At 44.3% G+C, this 18,914-nt stretch overlaps 1 protein-coding gene across 1 annotated transcript in view; it reads right to left on the bottom strand.

Moving 5' to 3' along the window:
* Positions 1 to 290: 290 nt before the first annotated feature.
* LOC140208565 (NACHT, LRR and PYD domains-containing protein 3-like) overlaps positions 291 to 18,914 on the bottom strand; it is a 32,518-nt gene continuing 13,894 nt past the window's right edge. Inside the window, exons 5-11 of the mRNA XM_072277315.1 lie at positions 13,714 to 13,885; positions 13,541 to 13,606; positions 2,257 to 3,982; positions 1,213 to 1,299; positions 887 to 1,057; positions 564 to 731; positions 291 to 399 (exon numbers count right to left, since the gene is read on the bottom strand). Coding sequence (XP_072133416.1) covers positions 291 to 399; positions 564 to 731; positions 887 to 1,057; positions 1,213 to 1,299; positions 2,257 to 3,982; positions 13,541 to 13,606; positions 13,714 to 13,885 — 2,499 coding nt within the window. The remainder of the gene's footprint in view (positions 400 to 563; positions 732 to 886; positions 1,058 to 1,212; positions 1,300 to 2,256; positions 3,983 to 13,540; positions 13,607 to 13,713; positions 13,886 to 18,914) is intronic.

Genomic DNA, 18,914 nt, shown 5'->3' on the forward strand with positions numbered 1-18,914 from the left:
ACCCGGCTCCCGGGCTCTTCCTGTCTGTGCAATTCCCCGGGGTCTCACGTGGGTGAGCCTCGAAAGCGAACATCTGGCAGAAGAGCCGCTGGACAGAAGGCAGAAATACGTCACTGCGGGACCGGTTCGTACGTCACACAGAGCGAGACTGGAGCCAGTTGGGTTAGAACCACTGGGAATTAAACCTGGCGTGCGGCCATTAAAGGTAAGGGTGGGATTTAAAGGGGAGGGCGGGGAATCTGTCGAAATGCCCCCATCCAGCGGTCGGGAATGTTCACACATTCAGATGTTCACACAGTCACTGTCAATCTGGGTCTGGGTTCCCGCAGACACTCCAGTTCCTCCCAACCGGTGGCACTGAACCGATTTGCAGCCTCACTGAAAACATAGTTCCTCAGCCTGAAACAGATGGGAGAATAAAGATGAAATAAACAGATTACACAACAGTGTCAGTAACAGGGGACTGGGGTTAATGTTTCAACAACACTCACAGACAGATATCACCAGAAAAACCGCGGATCCGCTGATATTTTATCACTTTGAACATTAACACAAACACTCACCCGATCCGCTCCAGACTCGGGAGGGTCAGTAGGAGGCCGCGGAGAGCGGGGACAGATCGGTCTGTGAGCGAGTTTGAGACCAGGTCCAGCAGCGTCAGTGATGGGTTTGTACTGAGAGCGGAGACGAGATCCTCGACACCAGAATCTGTGAGGCCGACATGGTTCAGCCTGGAGATGAGAGAGAGTGATGGTGAAGGACAGAAAGAGACAGGAGACGGTACAAATCCCAAGTGTTTATCAGTAACACAATTACTGATCACATTAATGTTCAGTGTCAGACACCCAGTGACCGTAAACACAATATCCCAAAGTCCGGTACTTACCACAGTTTCTGTATTTTACACTCCGGGTTCCTCAGAGCCGCAGACACCAGTTTCACTCCTGAATATCCGAGATTATTAGCACTCAGGTCCAGCTCCGTCAGTGATGGTTTTGTACTGAGAGCGGAGGCGAGATCCTCGGCACCAGAATCTGTGAGATCGACATTGTCCAGCCTGGAGATGAGAGAGAGTGAGGGTGAAGGACACAGAGAGACAGGAGACGGTACAAATCCCCAGTGTTTATCAGTAACACAATTACTGATCACATTAATGTTCAGTGTCAGACACCCAGTGACTGTAAACACAATCTCCCACAGTTTGGTACTTACCCCAGTTTCTGTATTTTACACTCCGGGTTCCTCAGAGCCTCAGACACCAGTTTCACTCCTGAATCTCCCAGTTTATTCTCCCCAAGTCTACACACAAACAGACAAATTGATGAACAAAGTGATTCAAACCGCAGGTCTGAGAGAATTTCTATCATTCGGATATTTCTGGAAACATTACCCTTCAGTAAATCACTGGTCGGAGTTCCCGTCACTGTCAATGTCCCTCACTGCCCAGCTCCAGGGTATTCATCGAATGTCAGTAATTTAGTCTGTCGGTGTGACCCTGTAAACTCCACATATTCTGTCCTATTCCCCGATGGTTAGAAAAGTGTTACTGATCTGACAGGGTCGAAAGGGGCAAGAGTAAGGAAGGGGGATGAGGAAGAGAGATCCGACAGGAGGAAGGGGGATGGGGAAGAGAGATCCGACAGGAGGAAGGGGGATGGGGATGAGATGTCCCACAGCAGTATACCGATGGGAAAAGATAATCCCACAAGATGAGAGGATGCAGGTATAGATTGTACGGGGGAGGTTGGTCAGATCTGAGTTCCACAATCGGGAGGGGAGATGCGCCCATGGGGTCTGGGTATCTGGTGGTGAGCACAGTCACACAGGTGGACCGATGGTAATAGTCACACACGGGGAAGGGCAGAGAGGACAATCTCACAATGGTATTTATTTCCTTCTCACTGGGACAGTCTGCTGACCGTCCCTTGTCCCTCACCGGGAAGGGTGCGTGATGCTGTGACCCACCTGCTGCAGTCAGTGTCGGTCTGTGTGTCAGTAACTGAGAAGGAACATTGTCAATGGACGTGTCACAGGCAGCGAGAGACACGGTCATTCCTGTGATTTGCTACCATTAAACCAATGGCCGTTGTTCACTGATCTGATGAAGTCTCCAAAATCCCTTCACAGAGAACCACAAAACCCTCCCGTCCTTGGGGATTTGCTAACCGATCCCCTGGGCATCTGTCACAATTCTTTACATTGAAACAACACAATGGAACAGTTTCACAGTTCAGAGTGAGAGATAAATCAAGTTACCTCAACTCCTGGCACTTGTGCAGCCCGGGTCCCAGCCGCTGGATTCCTTCACATTGAATGTGGCAGTTCTCCAGATCGAGGTGTTTTATTGTATCACAGTGTCCGATGACATGAGACAGGACCGCGCAGTCAATCGGGGTCAGTGTCAATCCACTGAATGAAAGTGTTTCCACAGATCCCAGTGCGGCCTGAGCCAGCCCACGATTCTGAGATTCAAACAGGTAGTGTAATGTGTTCAGGAGGCTCCTTTTACCAGCTTCACTCCATGTGTTTCCACTCTGGCGTTTAACCTCCTCCTTCACCCAGTCAATCACCCGGCAGGTTGTTTGATGAGGAAATGGACCCAGAAACTCCTCCAGGCCCCGAGCTGTCATTGGGGAGGAGAGACCAGCAACGAAACGGAGAAATACCTCAAATCGACCGTCTGTCGTGCTGTGGGCTTCAGTGAGGAATTTCAGGATTTCCTCGGGATTTAAAGTCAGGAATTGTGAGATTGCAGCTACAAACTCTTGGATGGTGAGGTGTGGGAATGTGTACACCACACTCCGGGCAGAATCCTCTCTCTCCAAAAGCTCCATCAGGAACCCGGACAGGAACTGGGAAGGCTGCAGATTGTTCTTGATCAAATCTCCATCTGTAAACACAATCTTCTTCTTGGACACTCCTCTGAAGGCCATCTGACCAACCCTGAGTAACACATCACGGGGTCTCTCAATCTCACGGCCGTGGTTTTTCAGGATGTTGTAAATATAGTAGGAATATAGTTGCGTGATGGTCTTGGGAACTCGCTGTGGGTCCCTGACTCTTTGTGTGAAGAAGGGACCCAGTGCCAGAGCGAGGATCCAGCAGTAGGAGGGGTTGTAGCTCATGGTGTACAGGATCTCGTTCTCCTTCACGTGTTTAAAAACAGCTTCTGCCACTGTCTGATCTTCAAAATGTCTGATGAAATATTTCTTCCGTTCCTCATCAACAAATCCAAGGATTTCAGCCCAGATACCGATCTCTGCCTTTTCCAATAAATGTAACGCTGTGGGGCGGGTGGTCACCAGCACTGAACACCCTGGGAGCAGCTTGCCCTGGATTAAACTGTACACAATATCAGACACCTTGCACTTGAATTCAGGATCTGTGCATGAGTCCTGAGCTTCTTTGTCAGCAAAATCAATTTTATCTTTGAATTCATCCAAACCATCGAATATAAACAGCAGTCCCTCTGGGTTCTCCCAGACTTCTCTCAGGATATTCCCAAAGTAAGGATATTGACCTACAATCAGTTTGCTCAGGTTTATTCCACAGTCAATAGTGTTTAAATCCCGGAATTTGAAACTGAAGACAAACTGGAATTGCTGGTATATTTTCCCTTTGGCCCAGTCATAAACAATCTTTTGTACCATTGTTGTTTTACCAATCCCCGCGACTCCGGCCACTGCTGCCGAACTCCCAGATTTGGATTTACTCCGGGAAAAGCTGCTCTGGAATAACTGATCAGTCCTGATTTTTTCCAGCTCTCTGCGGAGATGTTTCTCTCTCCACTCCTCGTGGTCTCTGCCTCTTGCCAGCAGCTCATGTTCCACCAGTCTCCGATCTCGAACAGTAGAAATGACCGTGAGCTCAGCGTATCGATCAACCAGCTGGAAAACCTTCACCTTCTCCCTCATCAGGATCGTGTTCACTCTCAGTGTTTCAGTTTGTGCCCGCAGAGTCTCCATGTGTTTCTGTTGAACATCTTCCATCGGAACAAAGAACATAGTCACAATGTTAAGTACCTCAACTGACAAAAAACTTTATAACCGCATTCCAATATTCAGTGTTTGAGATTACATGAATTAATTCAATGCTTCCATGGATGTTAGCACAGAAAATAAAATTCTGTTCACAGACACCGGAATTGACAGCGATGAATGTTCCGGAAAATGTCCAATCCTCATATTCTGGCACGAATTACTTGTGAAGGTGAACATTCCCCTGATATCCTATTCCAATCCTGACTGTACTTCCGTTACAATACTTCACTATATTTGCAGCATTAACACACGATGTTAATGTTGATCTGGTGTGGAAATACGGAGAGCAGGACACTGTGCATTTTGGCAAATCTGCACAGTGGGGAGTCACAGGTGTTCACAGCTCTTGCATCAATACAGGAGCAGAATATGCGGGAAATACTGAAGTCGGGCAGCATCTGGGGGAGAATCACAGAGAAGTTGCGGATCGATAACCCATCGGAATGACAAGAATGAAACGGGTAGTTTTCTATCGCAGTGATGGAGGATTAGTGGAAAGATGAAATCTCTGTTAATGGGAGAAGTCAGAAGCGTCTGTCTCAGTGATGTACATCGTGTTTGTGGGAGAGGATGGTGAAGTCTTGGCAACTGCTACTCATCAGTCTTGCTGCGGGGCGGGGGGGGGGGGGGGAACGCTGTATTCTGAGGCCTCCGTCTGTCAAAGTCGGCTATGGATAGCCTGCCCCTGCAAGCCAGGTCACTACGATGCGGAGAGGAAGCTTTTGCCGAAGTAGCAAGCTCCGTCTCTCCATGCATCTGATGAACACAAAGGAACGGCAGAGACTGAGACAGCTTGGCACCAGAGGTGTCGCAGGAGATGCCAGTCTGCGTTGAACACCATTTAGTTCTGCCTTAGGGGCTCCAGGTCAAGTATTTTCCCACTGGGTTTACTCCCAAACTCTTCCCCATGTCAGGTACAGTTGCGAGGCAGTGGAGTTTTGAGATCAGAGTTTTCCCGCTCCTGGGTGAGCTGCCAGTCACTGCCGATGAGCCCCATCTGCCCAAAGCTACTGGCTTTAAGGCACCAGTAACCCGTCTTTGCCCCTTCTCCTGTCTGAAGAAACGCTTCCACCGGGCTTAGCGGCTAAACCACACGTGAAGGCCAGGAGCTGGACTTGGTTGTCAGAGGCTATTTTAGTCTCACGCCACTGGGAGCATTTAATAGGACGTGACAGCTCATCCGCACTGCCACCCCCGGGTATAACAATCTGAAGCGACCAGAGGGCGCTGGATTATTGACAACAACAAATCGGTAAATTGATTTCTTATTGTCACATGCACCATGGCAAAATGTAAAACTTTTCTGCATGTGATCCAAAGAGATCATTACATCACATCAGTGCAATGAGGTCGTACAAGGAAAAACGGAACAGAATAGTTCTGGGAAACAGTGGTTCAGTTGCCGAAAAAATGCAGTGCGGGCAGACAATAAAGTAGAAGGCCAAAGGATAATTGGGAGGTCAGGGTTTTGTTTTTGGAACTGTGCTCCTAAACTGTACAATTCAACACCTAGAGCTACAGTTGTGCAGAACTCTGAGGTGTATATTACAACTGACAACATTTTGTCTTTTACTTTCTAGTTTGCACTTTATCCCGTTGTGATGCGGTTTGAATGGCATCGTCTGGATCAGGGGTGCTTTATAAATAAGTTATTATTACTATTATTATTCTCTTAGCCTAAACTGGTAAAACTTGGGGTACAGGCATCACCAAGCACACTCATGTCTGAATTGATACGAAATTTCAGACTATTCTCATTGTGTATAGTATTGTGTGTTTTCAAAGATTTACACAAGTATTGCCGTGTGGGTCTAATTTATTAATACTATTGTCTAAAGCCTTTGGGACGACACCAGTTATCGATATTACGATTGGGATAATGAATACCCTGTTCGTGTTCCATAGTCTTTCACTTTTCCTTTTTAATTCAGCATATTTCTAGTGTTTTTAGTGATTCATTTCTGTAAGTTATGTGTGTTTGGAATGTTATGTGTGTGTGTATATATGAAAAAAATGTTTTTGATAGTTTATCCTGTAAAATTATATCCGAACGGTTATCATGGATTATCCTGTCTGAAATAATGATCGGTCACAGTATGATATGAAGGACTCTAACTATAAAATTGCAGCAGGTTTGTACTTATAGTGAGTTATGGTGTTTTTCATCAGTTGCAGTTTAAGCAAGATTTTTGTAAATGTTGTCCACCACTTGACTGTGCTTGTGCAGGTAATGAGATTCAGTTAAACTGCTGCAGGATCCTGTAAAGTGTTGAATTGTTTCTGGTTTCTCTTGTAATTTTCAGCATTTATCGTCTTGAATCTATTGGTCTTTTATTCTGTATTATCGGTAACTGCATGTGTTAACAACCTGGTCCTGTGTTGCTACAATGATCTCTTCTGTTTCTGGGAAGAGGTCTCCAACTCTGAGCCAGGGGCTCGACGCTTCCTTCTCGACATCTAGTCGGCTCAGATGGTGGGGATGTCTTCCATGGGGAGTCAGGCTCTTCCATTGGTTAACATTTTCTACTATTATGATAGTTTCTTCATTTTTATGAGTTATGCTTTCATTTACGTTCAGTGATGTGTACCCTTTATCAGATTTGCATATGCTTGGATACAGTGCTAAATCCTGCTTGTGTTAATGAAAATATATCTTTAAAGCTAATTGTAGATTTCAGAAAAGGTAAGATGAGGGAACACAACACAGCAATCCTCATAGAGGGATCAGAAGTGGAAAGAGTGAGCAATTTCACATTCCTGGCTGTCAATATCTCCGGGAATCTAACCTGGAGCCAATATATCGATGCAGCTACAAAGAAGGCTGAACAGTGGTTATATTTCATCAGGAGCTTCCAACATCACTCGAATATTTCTGCAGGTGTAACTTGGAGAGCATTGTAACTGGCTGCATCAGCGTCTGGTTCATGGGGACTTCTGCACAGGATCGGAGTGAGGTGCACACTCAACGATACAGGAACAGCTTCTTCTCCTCTGCCATCTAGTTTCTGAATGGACCCATCGATAGTGACTCATTAATCTCTTTTTTATTTCTATTTCTGCACAACTAATTTAATTTAATTTAATATTTCATATAATCACACCGACATGCATAGCTCTACATGCTCAACTTCCAGGCCATGAGGCCATTTAGCTGCTCAGCCAGCTCCAGTGGACAGGCCACATGCCTCGCGTGGACAACTCCAGGTTACCGAAAGCAGTATCTACGGAGATCTCTCTCAGGGCAAGAGAGATCGTGGTACAAGGACCAAATTAAGCAGCAGCTCCCTCAGGCAAAATATGGAGGTGAACGAGTGGCAGCCGCTGACCCACGGCAAAGCCAAGAATTTTGAGGGACCCAGAAGAGCGACTGCTGAAAAGAAGAGGAGATGCAAGAAGGGTCCAACTACCTAAACACCCGTATCCCAGCTGCTTCCGTGCTCGGACTGCTCGCACATCTGCAGATCCAGAACTGGCCCCTACAGTCACCACGATCGTGCCGTCATCCAGTACCACACACACACTCACGCGGGAAGAGAAAAGGATTTCAGGTATGCTTCATGTTCATTAATGCTTGGTGGAACCCCAGAATGGCCATGCCCTCAAATCCATTTTTCCCCCGGATCTGGAGTACCTGGTGCTGCTGTGTGGACCTTCCTGGCTGCCGAGGGAGCTCACGGCTGTTGTTATCACAGCTGTGAAATGACGACATCCCCCTGCTGCGTGTTATTATCACAGAGGGGGGATGTTTTCCACCAGAAACCGGTCAGGGCTGCCCAAAACAGAAAATCTGCATCAACAGTTCCGTGTGAACAGCACTTGCCGCGTGACCGATAGTTTACATTACCGGTAATCAGCAGGAGCTCAAGAAATTCAGCTCTAATCTGTGCAAGATTATCAAGGCAGCGAAACGACAATACAGAGATAGGATTCAGGCACAAATCTCCACCAACAACACACACAGCTTATGGCAAGGTCTGCACACCATCGCAGACTTCAAAACTAAATACAGTGGTACTGCCAACATTGCTGCATCTCTCCCACATGAGCTAAATCATTTTTACGCTTGGTTTGATGTCGCCAACGCTGAGCCCCCGAGGAGAGCCGCCAAAGCAACCTGCACATGGGTCATCTCTGAGTTTTAAGTACGCAGTTGTTTCCAATGAGTGGACGGTCGCAAGGTTGCGGGACCGGAAGGCATCCCAGGGCGGGTACTCAGGATTTGCACGGCACAACTGGCAGGTAAGTTTACGGACATTTTTTTTTTAATTTCTCCCTCTCCCAGTGTAGAGTGCCTTCCTGCTTCAACTCATCCACTATTGTCCCTGTACCTAAAACAACTAAGGCAACATGTCTGGCGTCCTGTCGCTCTCACCTCAATAATAAGCAAATACATTGAGAGGCTGTTCATGGGCTACATCTGCAGCTTTCTGCCACCCACACTGGACCCCCTACAACTCACCTACCGACACAACCGATCAATAGATGACACAATAGTCACTGCTCTGCACACCGTCTTTAAACATCTGGAGAAGAGGGATGCTTATGTGAGAATGCTGTTGTTGGACTACAGTTCAGTATTCAATACCATCGGCCCCTCCAGGCTTGACAAGAAGCTCAGAGACCTCGGCCTCGACCCTGCCTTGTGCAGCTGGATCGTGCAGTTCCTGTCAGATCGCCAGCAGGCGGTAAGAGTCGGCTCCCTCACCTCTGCCCCTCTGACACTCGACATAGATGTCCTTCAGGGCTGTGTCCTAAGCTCCCTCCTTTGCTCTCTGTATACACATGACTGTGTCGCCACCCACAGCTCCAATCTGCTAATTAAATTTGCTGACGATACTATATGGATTGGCCAAATCTCAAATAATAACGAGGTAGCCTACATAGAAGTCATCACCCTGACACAGTGGTGTCAGGAGAACAACTTCTCCCTCAATGTCGCAAAAGCAAAGGAGCTGGTCGCAATGTCGCAAGAACAAGAGGAATGGAGACAGGCTAACCTCTATTGACATCAATGGATCTGGGGCTGAGAGGGTGAACAGCTTTAATTTCCTTGGCATTCACGTCACTGAGGATCTCACATGGTCTGTACATACCGACTGTGTTATGAAAAGAGCACAACAGCACCTCTTTCACCTCAGATGGTTGAGGAAGTTTGGAATGGGCTTCCAAATGTTAACTATTTTCTACAGGGGCACAGTTGACTGCATCCTGACTGTCTGCATCACTACCTGGAATGGGAACTGTACTTCTGTTAATCACAGGAACCAGCAGAGAGTGGTGCGGACAGCCCAGCTCATCTGTAGATGTGAACTTCCCACTATTCAGGGCATTTACAAAGATGGGTGTGTAAAAAGGCCCGAAGGATCATTCAAGACCCAAGTCTCACCAAACACCGACTATGCCAGCTGCTACCATCCGGGAAACGGTACCGCAGCATAAAAGCCAGGACCAACAGGCTCCGGGACAGCTTCTTCCACCAGGACATCAGACTGATTAATTCACGCTGATACAAATCTATTTCTACAATTGTATACATAAATACACGCTCACCACTCACACTTTACTGTAATTGTGCTGCTGGCACAGAAAAACAATTTTCATGACATATGTCCGTGATATTAACCCTGATTCTGAGAATTTTAATCTGGCCGTTGTCTGGTTTTTTTTAGATCTGTTATTCATCGTACTCATACTGTCCTCGTTCATATCAATCTAAGTGTGATCCAGTGCACATGGTGTTTTCTAGAAATTGCTATTTAAATTCTTCTTTTTCTTTTCATATTGTCCAGATCTGTTTCAGACGTGAATATTATACCAAAATTATATGTCAATATGGGCATAGTGAGTGTTTACCACCTTTGTTATATTTTTACTGTTCAGCTCTGTTTGGCTGATTTATTGATCCTTGATGTAAATTCAGATTTTCTTCAGCCTTGAAGTAAATTTTGTTGGAAGGATTTCCTTCATCACACGATTATCTATTTTCTTTGCTTATTGATATCCTAAATATATGTTTCATATTCTGTTGCATTGTATCCTGATGCTCTGTTTGATATTCTACTGGCTCTATTCACCTTTCTTTATGTTTCATGTTCTGTACTTTCCTAGTCTAAAGTTCATGCTTATATCTTTGGAAATTAGTTCTGTTATTTCAATTATTTGTTTTAGCTTTATTGATGCAAGAGCAAATAATTTCAAATCATCAATGTATAGCTGTGTCAAGGTATAATTCGTATTTTTTTCTGATTTGATACCTATTTTTTGTCCATTTCAGTCAATTATGAGCAGGTTTAAAGCCAAACAAAACCATGGTGGGCTTAGTGAGTCGCTGTGGGAAATCCCTACATTTATTTTGATAATGGTGGTCGTTCCTTTGTGATTGTTAACAGGAAAATTATTTTACAGCAATGATTCATCAGATGTTGTAGAAATTTCACAAAGATTGGATAAGTTTTATAAATATTTGGAACTTCTCTTAAACACGCAAGGGACAGAATCAAATGTTTTTGATAGGCAATATAACATTGAAAGATTTCTGCTTTCCACAGGGTTTGAAACAGAATTACGTAATTTTTTATCTGTTCATACCCGAACGGTATTCTTTCTCCTCTCCTGTGAGTATATTGTGGTTATCTACATGAGTTGTTATTAGTTACGAGATGCACGATGCTACAATTTTATATATAAAATTGTCTTATTATTATTAAGAGCCAATAATAACATAGTAGGTGACCATTCAGTAGTCTTATAAATGCAGAATGAAAGCTGTCCCTGAGGCTGGTGGTACACACCTTCAACCGTTTATATCTTCTGCCCCATGGGAGTATGAAAGAGAGAATGTTTGAGTGGGTTAGGGTTCAGCAGCAAGGTTTTGGGTCGGGTTTGCGTCTTGCCAACTTGATTGAGTTTCTCCAGGAGGTGACAAAGGTGATGGATGAAGTTACATATGGATGTTGTCTACTCGTATGTTGGTAGAGTCTTTGACAAGGTCCCACATGGAAGGCTCATACAGAAAATTAATATGTTTGGGAACTGTGGTGAATTGTCCTGACTGGTGGGAACCCACACTGGGAAAAATTTCCTTGCGCTGGGTGGTGAATCTGTGAAATTATTTGTCATAGATGGCTGAGGAAGACACTTCATTGGATATATTTAAAATGCAGGTCGGTATGTTCCTAATTAGGAATAGCGTCAACATTTACAGAAGGCAGGATAATGGGGTTGAGAGGATTTGCGATTCTGCTCCTAAGTCTTACGGTTTTAGGGTGCACCTGGAGTATTGCATTCACTCCTGACTGTCCAGCTTTTAGAAGGATTGGAGAGGGTACAGAACAGGTTCATCAGGGTGTTGCCTGGATTCGGTGGCATGTGCTACAAGTCGAGGTTTGATAAACTTGCTTTGTTTACTCTGGAGTTAGAATAGAGATCTGACACAGGTGTACAAGTTTGAGAGATAAGATTTGGGTCGACAGCCCGTACTTTGTTTGTTATTTTTTACATAAGACTGGTGTCTAATACCAGAGGGCATTTGGTTAAGGTGAGATGGGGTAAATTTACAGCAATTGTGGGTAGTTTTTTTACACAGAGTTTTGGGTGCCTGGAATTTGTCTGGGTCAACATGGCTTTTTGAAGGGAGGGTCGTGCCTTAGGAGCCTAACTGAGTTTTTGAAGAGGTAACAAAAATAAATTGATGAGGATAGGGCGGTAGATGTGGTCTACATGGATTTTAGCAAGGCATTTGACAAGGTCCCCCATGAAAACTCATCCAGAAAGTCATGAGTAATGGGATCAGTGGAACCTCTTCTGTTTGAATAAAAAAATTGGCTTACAGGAAGAAACCGGAGGGTAGTAGTGGAAGGAAAGTATTCTGCCTGGAGGTCAGTGACTGGTGGAGTGACGCAGGGATCTCTCCTGGGACCCCTGCTATTTGTGGTTTTTATAAATGACCTGGATGAAGAGGCGGAAGGATGGGTGAGTAAGTTTTCGGATGACACGGAGATTGGAGGAGTTGTGGATGGAGCTGTAGGTTGTCGAAGGTTACAAGAGGATATAGACAGGATGCAGAGTTGGGCAGAAAAATGGCAGATGGAGTTCAATCCCGATAAGTGTGAGGTGATGCATTTTGGAAGGACAAACCAGAAGGCTGAGTACACGGTTAATGGTCGTTACTTAAGAGTGTGGATGAACAAAGGGGCCTTGGGGTTCAAATCCACACATCCCTCAAGGTCGCTGCACAGGTTGATAGGGTAGTTAAGAAGGGCCATGAGATGCTCGGCTTCATTTATAGGGGGATTGAGTTCAAGAGTAGAGAGGTCATGTTGCAACTCTACAAATCTCTGTTGCGACCACACTTAGAGTATTGTGTTCAATTCTGGTCACCTCATTATAGGAAGGATGTGGAAGCTATGGAGAAGGTGCAGAGGAAATTTACCAGGATGTTGCCTGGATTGGAAAACAAGTCTTATGAGGCAAGGTTAGCAGAGCTGGGACTTTTCTCTTTGGAGTGTAGAAGAATGAGAGGAAACTTGATAGAAGTCTGCAAGATTATGAGAGGCATAGATAGGGTGGATAGCCAGTACCTGTTTCCCAGGGCACGAATAGCAAATACCAAAGGGCATATGTACAAAGATAAGGGAAGGAAATCTAGGGGAGATATCAGGGGTAAGTTTTTTACACAGAGGATTGTGGGTGTCTGGAATGACATGCCAGGTATGGTGGTGGAGGCTAAAACATTAGGGGTACTTAAAAGCCTCTTGGACAGGCACATGGAAGAAAAATAGAGGGTTACGGGGTAGTGTGGGTTTATTACGTTTTTTTTAAGGATTATACGGGTCGACGGGCCTGTACTGTGCTCTAATATTCTCGTGTCTAGTGTCTAGTGTCTAGGGTCATGGGGGAGGCAACTATGTTATAGATGCTCCTAGTTATACATGAATGTGCAGGAAATGCAAAGATATGATCAATAATATCAGAAAGGATACCAATGTATTTATTTTCTTTCCCCAGATATATAAAGAGGAAAAAAACGGAAAAGGTCGATATCGGACTGCTGGAAAATGATTTTGCAGTTTCAGTAACGGGTGAAAAGGAAATGGCAGACAAACTCTGTGGAAGTCACTAGCGGAATTACAAAAAGTAAAGGGCATCCGCGGACAAAATTGTGTGTAGTGCTATTACAAAGGAAAAGGGTCTTGGAAGGTGCAAGATATGAAGATAGAAAAGTCACCTGGACTGGGTCATACAGTGTATCAGGAGCCTGCCTGGGGTGTGTGGGGATTCCCAGAGCATTAGGACCTGGAGTGAAGAGTTCAGCAGAACCAACAGCTGGATTAATAGAAAAATACAATTTAGAATATTCAGGTTGAAAAGAGAAATTCCTTGAATTGTTACTTCAATCCAGAGATCAGCAAATGTCTGATGGTGAATTTTGATTCCCAGGTTTTGCCAAGTCACAGACTAACACTTGAGATGTGGTTTGAACTGAGCATTTCATCACTCACCTATCAGTTGAGTGGGTAATTCAGATAACCCTTGGGCGATGTTCATGTATTCCTGTGGATCAGGACCTGTTTAAATATAAAAAAAAATCCATGGAAACAGAGCTAAAACAATTAAAATAACTAAAATGTTTATTTCAATGTGCCTTTGTGTTCAGTGCATGTTTTTAACGTACCGAACTCCTGTATTTCCCTCAGTATTCTGTCCAACTTCGGTAACTCAGTCCTCCAAGTCACAAAGGATTCCCACATCGCCCTCCGGGCCCGGGAGCCTTTACCCATCACCAAACTGAGGAAGAGTCTGGAACTCTCTGTCCGGTTTCCCTTCTCTGTCAGTTCAGTGACTTTCTATAAAAGGAAACAACGAATTTATTGTGGAGCAGACAGACAGACATGGAGAATCTGGAGGAAAATATCTGTTCATGGTGCCAGTAGCTTCAGAACAGATGCAGTCACTGGGCTGCTGCCTCATCCTCCCTGGGTTCAGTCATTAATAGAGAAACAGTAACTGAAGGAAATTCTAAATCAATATTGTTTAAGATTAAGGATTTACTGACACCCTGCAGTATATTCAATGTGATTAATTTCCTCGATCTGTCAATGTGCAGCATTACATCAACAAGATTTGACAAGAAGGACGGAAGAGAGGGGAGATTGAGAGAGCAAAATAAAATGGATAGCAGGCATCACTGAATCGGGGCTGAAAGAAGATCATAATTGGCTGCCAAGCATAAATATTGAATCGAAAGGATAAGCAGGTAGGTGAAAGGGTTGGGTTGACTCCGTTGTCATTATAAATGATAGGTCCGAGAAACAGGTGATATCATATTTGCCGATGGAGATGTTAAGAAACTGCATAGGTGAAATGACCCTGATGGAAATTATATACATGCCTGTTAACAGGAACCAGGATGTGAGCTACAAATTACAACGGGAGAGAGAAGAGGCATGTAAAAAGGTGAATGTGAAAATAGTCATGGGGAATTTCAATATGCAGGTAGCTTTGGAAAATCAGGTCGGTGCTGAATCCCAAGTGAGGGAATTTATGGAATGCCTATGAGATGGCTTTTGAGAGAAGCCTGTGATTGAGCCCACTATAGGAAAGGCAAATCTGGATTCGATGTTGTGTATTGCACCAGGTTTGATTGGGGAGATTCAGGTAAATAAACCCCTAAGAGGCAGTGATCAGAAAATAGTAGAACTCACACTGCAGTTTGAGAGGGAGAAGGTAAAGTTAGATGTATCAGTATGACAGTTGGATAAAGGAATTACAGAGGCTTAGGAGAGGAGCTGGGCAAAAATAAACTGGAAAATGGCACTATCAGGGACAATGGCTGAGCAGGAATGGCTGAAGTTTCTCAGAGCAATTCAGAAGGCGCAGGACAAATGGTCACAAAGATGAAGAATTATTCCAAAGGGAGGATGATCAGCCGTGGCTGACGAGGTAATCAAAGCAGCACAAAAGCAAAGGAGAGGGCACAGATTATTACAAAATATAGTTGAAAGCTGGAGGACTGGGATGTGTTTAAGAACCAACAGAAGTCAATTAAAAAGCCCTAAGTAGAGAGAATATGAAATATGAAGGTAGGCTAGCGAATAATGTAAAATAGCTTACCAACAGGTCCGTCTGATACATGAAGAGTGAAAGAGAGGAAAGTGGATATTGGGCTGATGAAAAATGACAGTGGAGAGGTACTGTCAGGGGACAAGGAAATTGCGGAAGGTGTTAGTGAGTATTTTGCGTCAGTCTTCACCGTAAAAAACACTAGAATGTGCCAGATATTTGAGAATGTCAGGTGCAGAAGTGAGTGTATTTGCAATTATTAAGGAGAAGGCGCTCTGGAAGCTGAACGTTCTGAGGATAGAGACGTCCAGATTAACTGCACCTGATGGTTTCCGCAAGAGGAGGCTGAAGAGATTCTGGAGACATTAGTAATGACCGCTCAAAAATCACTAGATTTTGGAGTGGTTCCGGAGGACCGACCATTTCAAATTATAAGCCAGTTCATCTGATCAACGTTGGGAAGATGTCAGCAGTCGATAATTGAGGATAAGGTTTCGGGGTATTTGGACGCACATGATGGAAGGGAATCTTGCCTGATAGGCGTGTTGGAATTCTTTGAGAAGATAGCATGCTGGGTCGACAACGGAGAGTTGGTGCAAATTGTTTACTTGAACTTCCCGAGCACCATTGACTAGGTGCCACATATGACGCCGTTTAACAAGACAAGGGCCTACAGTAGGACAGAAAAGACACTAGCATGGATAGAGAATCCATGCTTTTCTCCAGACAGATTTTGTGAAGCACAGAATGGGAACAAATAAGTTTTTTTTTCTTATCAGATGTTGGTGTTCTGCAGCGGTTGGTTTTGGGACAGTTTCTTTTTCCGTTATGTCAATGATTTGAAGGCTTTATGGCCAATATTGTGGGCGTTACGAAGATATGGGGAAGGACAGGAAGCGTTGAGGAAGCAGGGATCTCACGGGAGGACATGGACCAATGAATAAACGGACAAATCAGTGGCGATTGGAATGTAGTATAGGGAGGTACCTGGCCATACACTTTGACAGAAATACTGAAGACGTAGACTATTTTTGAATCTGAGAGAAAATTCAGAAATCCGAGTTGTAAAGAGTCTCAGGAGACCTAGTGCAGGATTCCTTACAGGCTGAGTCGGTGTTAGGAAAGGCAAAAACAATGTCAGCATTCATTTCGAGAGGATTAGAATATAAGAACAAGCACCGGCTGGACCGCACTTGCATATTGTGAACGGTTTTAGTTCCCTGATCAGAGAAAATATGTGATGGCATTGTGGAAAGTCCAGAGAGGAATCAAAGCTAACAGAACCAGTGATATTGATGAGATGATTTCTGGATGCGCCTGTACTGGCCGGAGTGTGGAAGGATGAGGGGGAATCTAATTGTAACCTGTGGAAAATCGAAAGCCCTTAAGAGGATGTGGAGATGATGTTTCAAAGTGGGGGAGTCTTGAACCAGACAGCACAGCCTCAGAATAGAGGGACGTCCCATTAGAACAGAGACGAGGAGATTCTTTAGCTGAAGAGTAGTGAATCTGTAGAATTCATGGGCACTGACAGCTGCCGAGACCTGGTCATTGGGTACATTTAAAACTGAGGTTGGTACCTTCTTGATTAGTCAGGTCAGCAAAGTTCACTGGGAGAAGGCAGGAGAAAGGGGTTGAGAGGGATAGTAACTCACCACGATGTAATGGCGGAGCAGAAATTGACGGGCCTAATGGTCCATTTGTGCTTCGATGCCTTATGGTCTTATGATGCGTAAAGACAACAGAACATTAAGGGATGTCAGTGCGGCTGTCTCATGATGGAGATGGTTACTGCCTGGCATATATGCTGTAAAATGGTGATCAGTTTCTGAATGTAGGCATGGGCTTCCTGATTAACTGAAGAATTATGAGTTAAACAGTGAATAGTCTTCAAGCAACATACACCTATGATGGAATTAAGGTAATCGAGGATGAAAATGGAGATGGATGGGCTTAGGACATTGCTCTGAGAAATAAGAACAATGATGTCCTGGGTTAGAATGATTGATCTCCCATAACAGCTACAAGTAGGGAATTGGAAAGGTTTTCCATGACACGAATAATGGACAATAATTATGGGATTAATCACCATAATTCCCTGATGGTCCACTGCACTGTAAAATAATCCCTCAGTTTCACTGCTACCAGGTCTGAGGAGTTGCAGTTGTGAAAGAGATTTAAAGGTTTAACAGCAAAGCAGACGTCTTCAGATGATGAATTTATAGATGGGCATACATATTTACAGATTACTTCTCTTGCCTTTGGATAATGCCTGTCTGATTAATTACATACGGTGCCAATGAATCCCAACGAGAACAGAGTCACTCACGGGTGTAACACACTTGCTTTTCTAATACCACTCATGGCTGAGTAGTTCAGTTCTAGGACAAGACCATCACTGCTTGTGAGCTCCAAGGAGAGTGACCTCCACTGCGGAACCTATGGAAGAGAGAGGCCCTCAACCCACAGGTAGGAGGGGCTATCTCCCACGGCTAGACTTTTCTTCTAGCCCAACCCAGGGTCATCTGGAGACCCCAGCCTTGGAATCACACCTTCGTTACCCTTTTAAAAAAAAATCACGTTTCTTGGCTCTTATTTGTTCAGGGAATAGATCGATTAAGTTATATTCTGCAAATTTCAATTATATACTAACAGATAAATACACATGGCTAAGGACCAAGTAGAATTCATTTCTTTTAATGTCAATGGGCTGTTGAATACAGTCAAGCACAGTAAAATTCTATCAACAATGAAAAAAACGATCAAGCCCATATAGTATATTTACAGGAACTCACTTAAGTGATAATGAGCATGGAAAATTGAAGAGAATGGGCTTCACTAATTTGTTTTTCTCTCCATATAAATGAGGAGTTGCTATTCTCAGCTCATGTAAGCTAAATATTGAAAAAAAGTATTCGAAATGGGAGATAAGGAGGGCAGATATATTCTGGTAACGGAGAATATAGATGAAAATTCAGTTACTTTATGGAATATATAGGCACCCCCAAGAAGTGATATTAGTTTCTTCCAGAAAATTCCTAATGTTATGGTAACAGAAACTGAAGGTCTATTGATATGTAGGGAGACATAAATTTACAATTACAACCACAGTTAGACTCTTCCAATAGAAAATCTATGAAACAAAGTCCTTACATAAGAAATTTAACACTCTTTTTGAGGATGTTTGTATAATTGATACATGGAGGGATCTTTTCCCCATCTCAAGGGATTAGTCTGCTCAGACCCTCCAAGGGAGGAGTTGTAAAGTTTGATGGCCACAGGCAGGAATGACTTCCTGTGACGCTTTGTGTTGCATCTCGGAGGAATGAGTCTCTGGCTGAATGTACTCCTGTGCCCAACCAGTACATTATGTAGTGGATGGGAGACATTGTCCAAGATGGCATGCAACTTGGACAGCATCCTCTTTTCAGACACCACCATCAGAGAGTCCAGTTCCATCGCCACAACATCACTGGCCTTACGAATGAGTTTGTTGATTCTGTTGGTGTCTGCTACCCTCAGCCTGCTGCCCCAGCACACAACAGCAAACATGATCGCACGGACCACCACAGACTCGTAGAACATTCTCAGCATCGTCCGGCAGATGTTAAAGGACCTCAGTCTCCTCAGGAAATAGAGACGGCTCTGACCCTTCTTGTAGACAGCATCAGTGTTCTTAGCCCAGTCCAGTTAATTGTCAATTCGTATCCCCAGTTATCTGTAATCCTCCACCATGTCGACACTGACCCCCTGGATGGAAACAGGGGTCACCGGTACCTTAGCTCTCCTCAGGTCTACCACCATCTCCTTAGT

This window comes from Mobula birostris, chromosome 13 (assembly GCF_030028105.1).
Source record: "Mobula birostris isolate sMobBir1 chromosome 13, sMobBir1.hap1, whole genome shotgun sequence".
NCBI lineage: Eukaryota > Metazoa > Chordata > Chondrichthyes > Myliobatiformes > Myliobatidae > Mobula > Mobula birostris.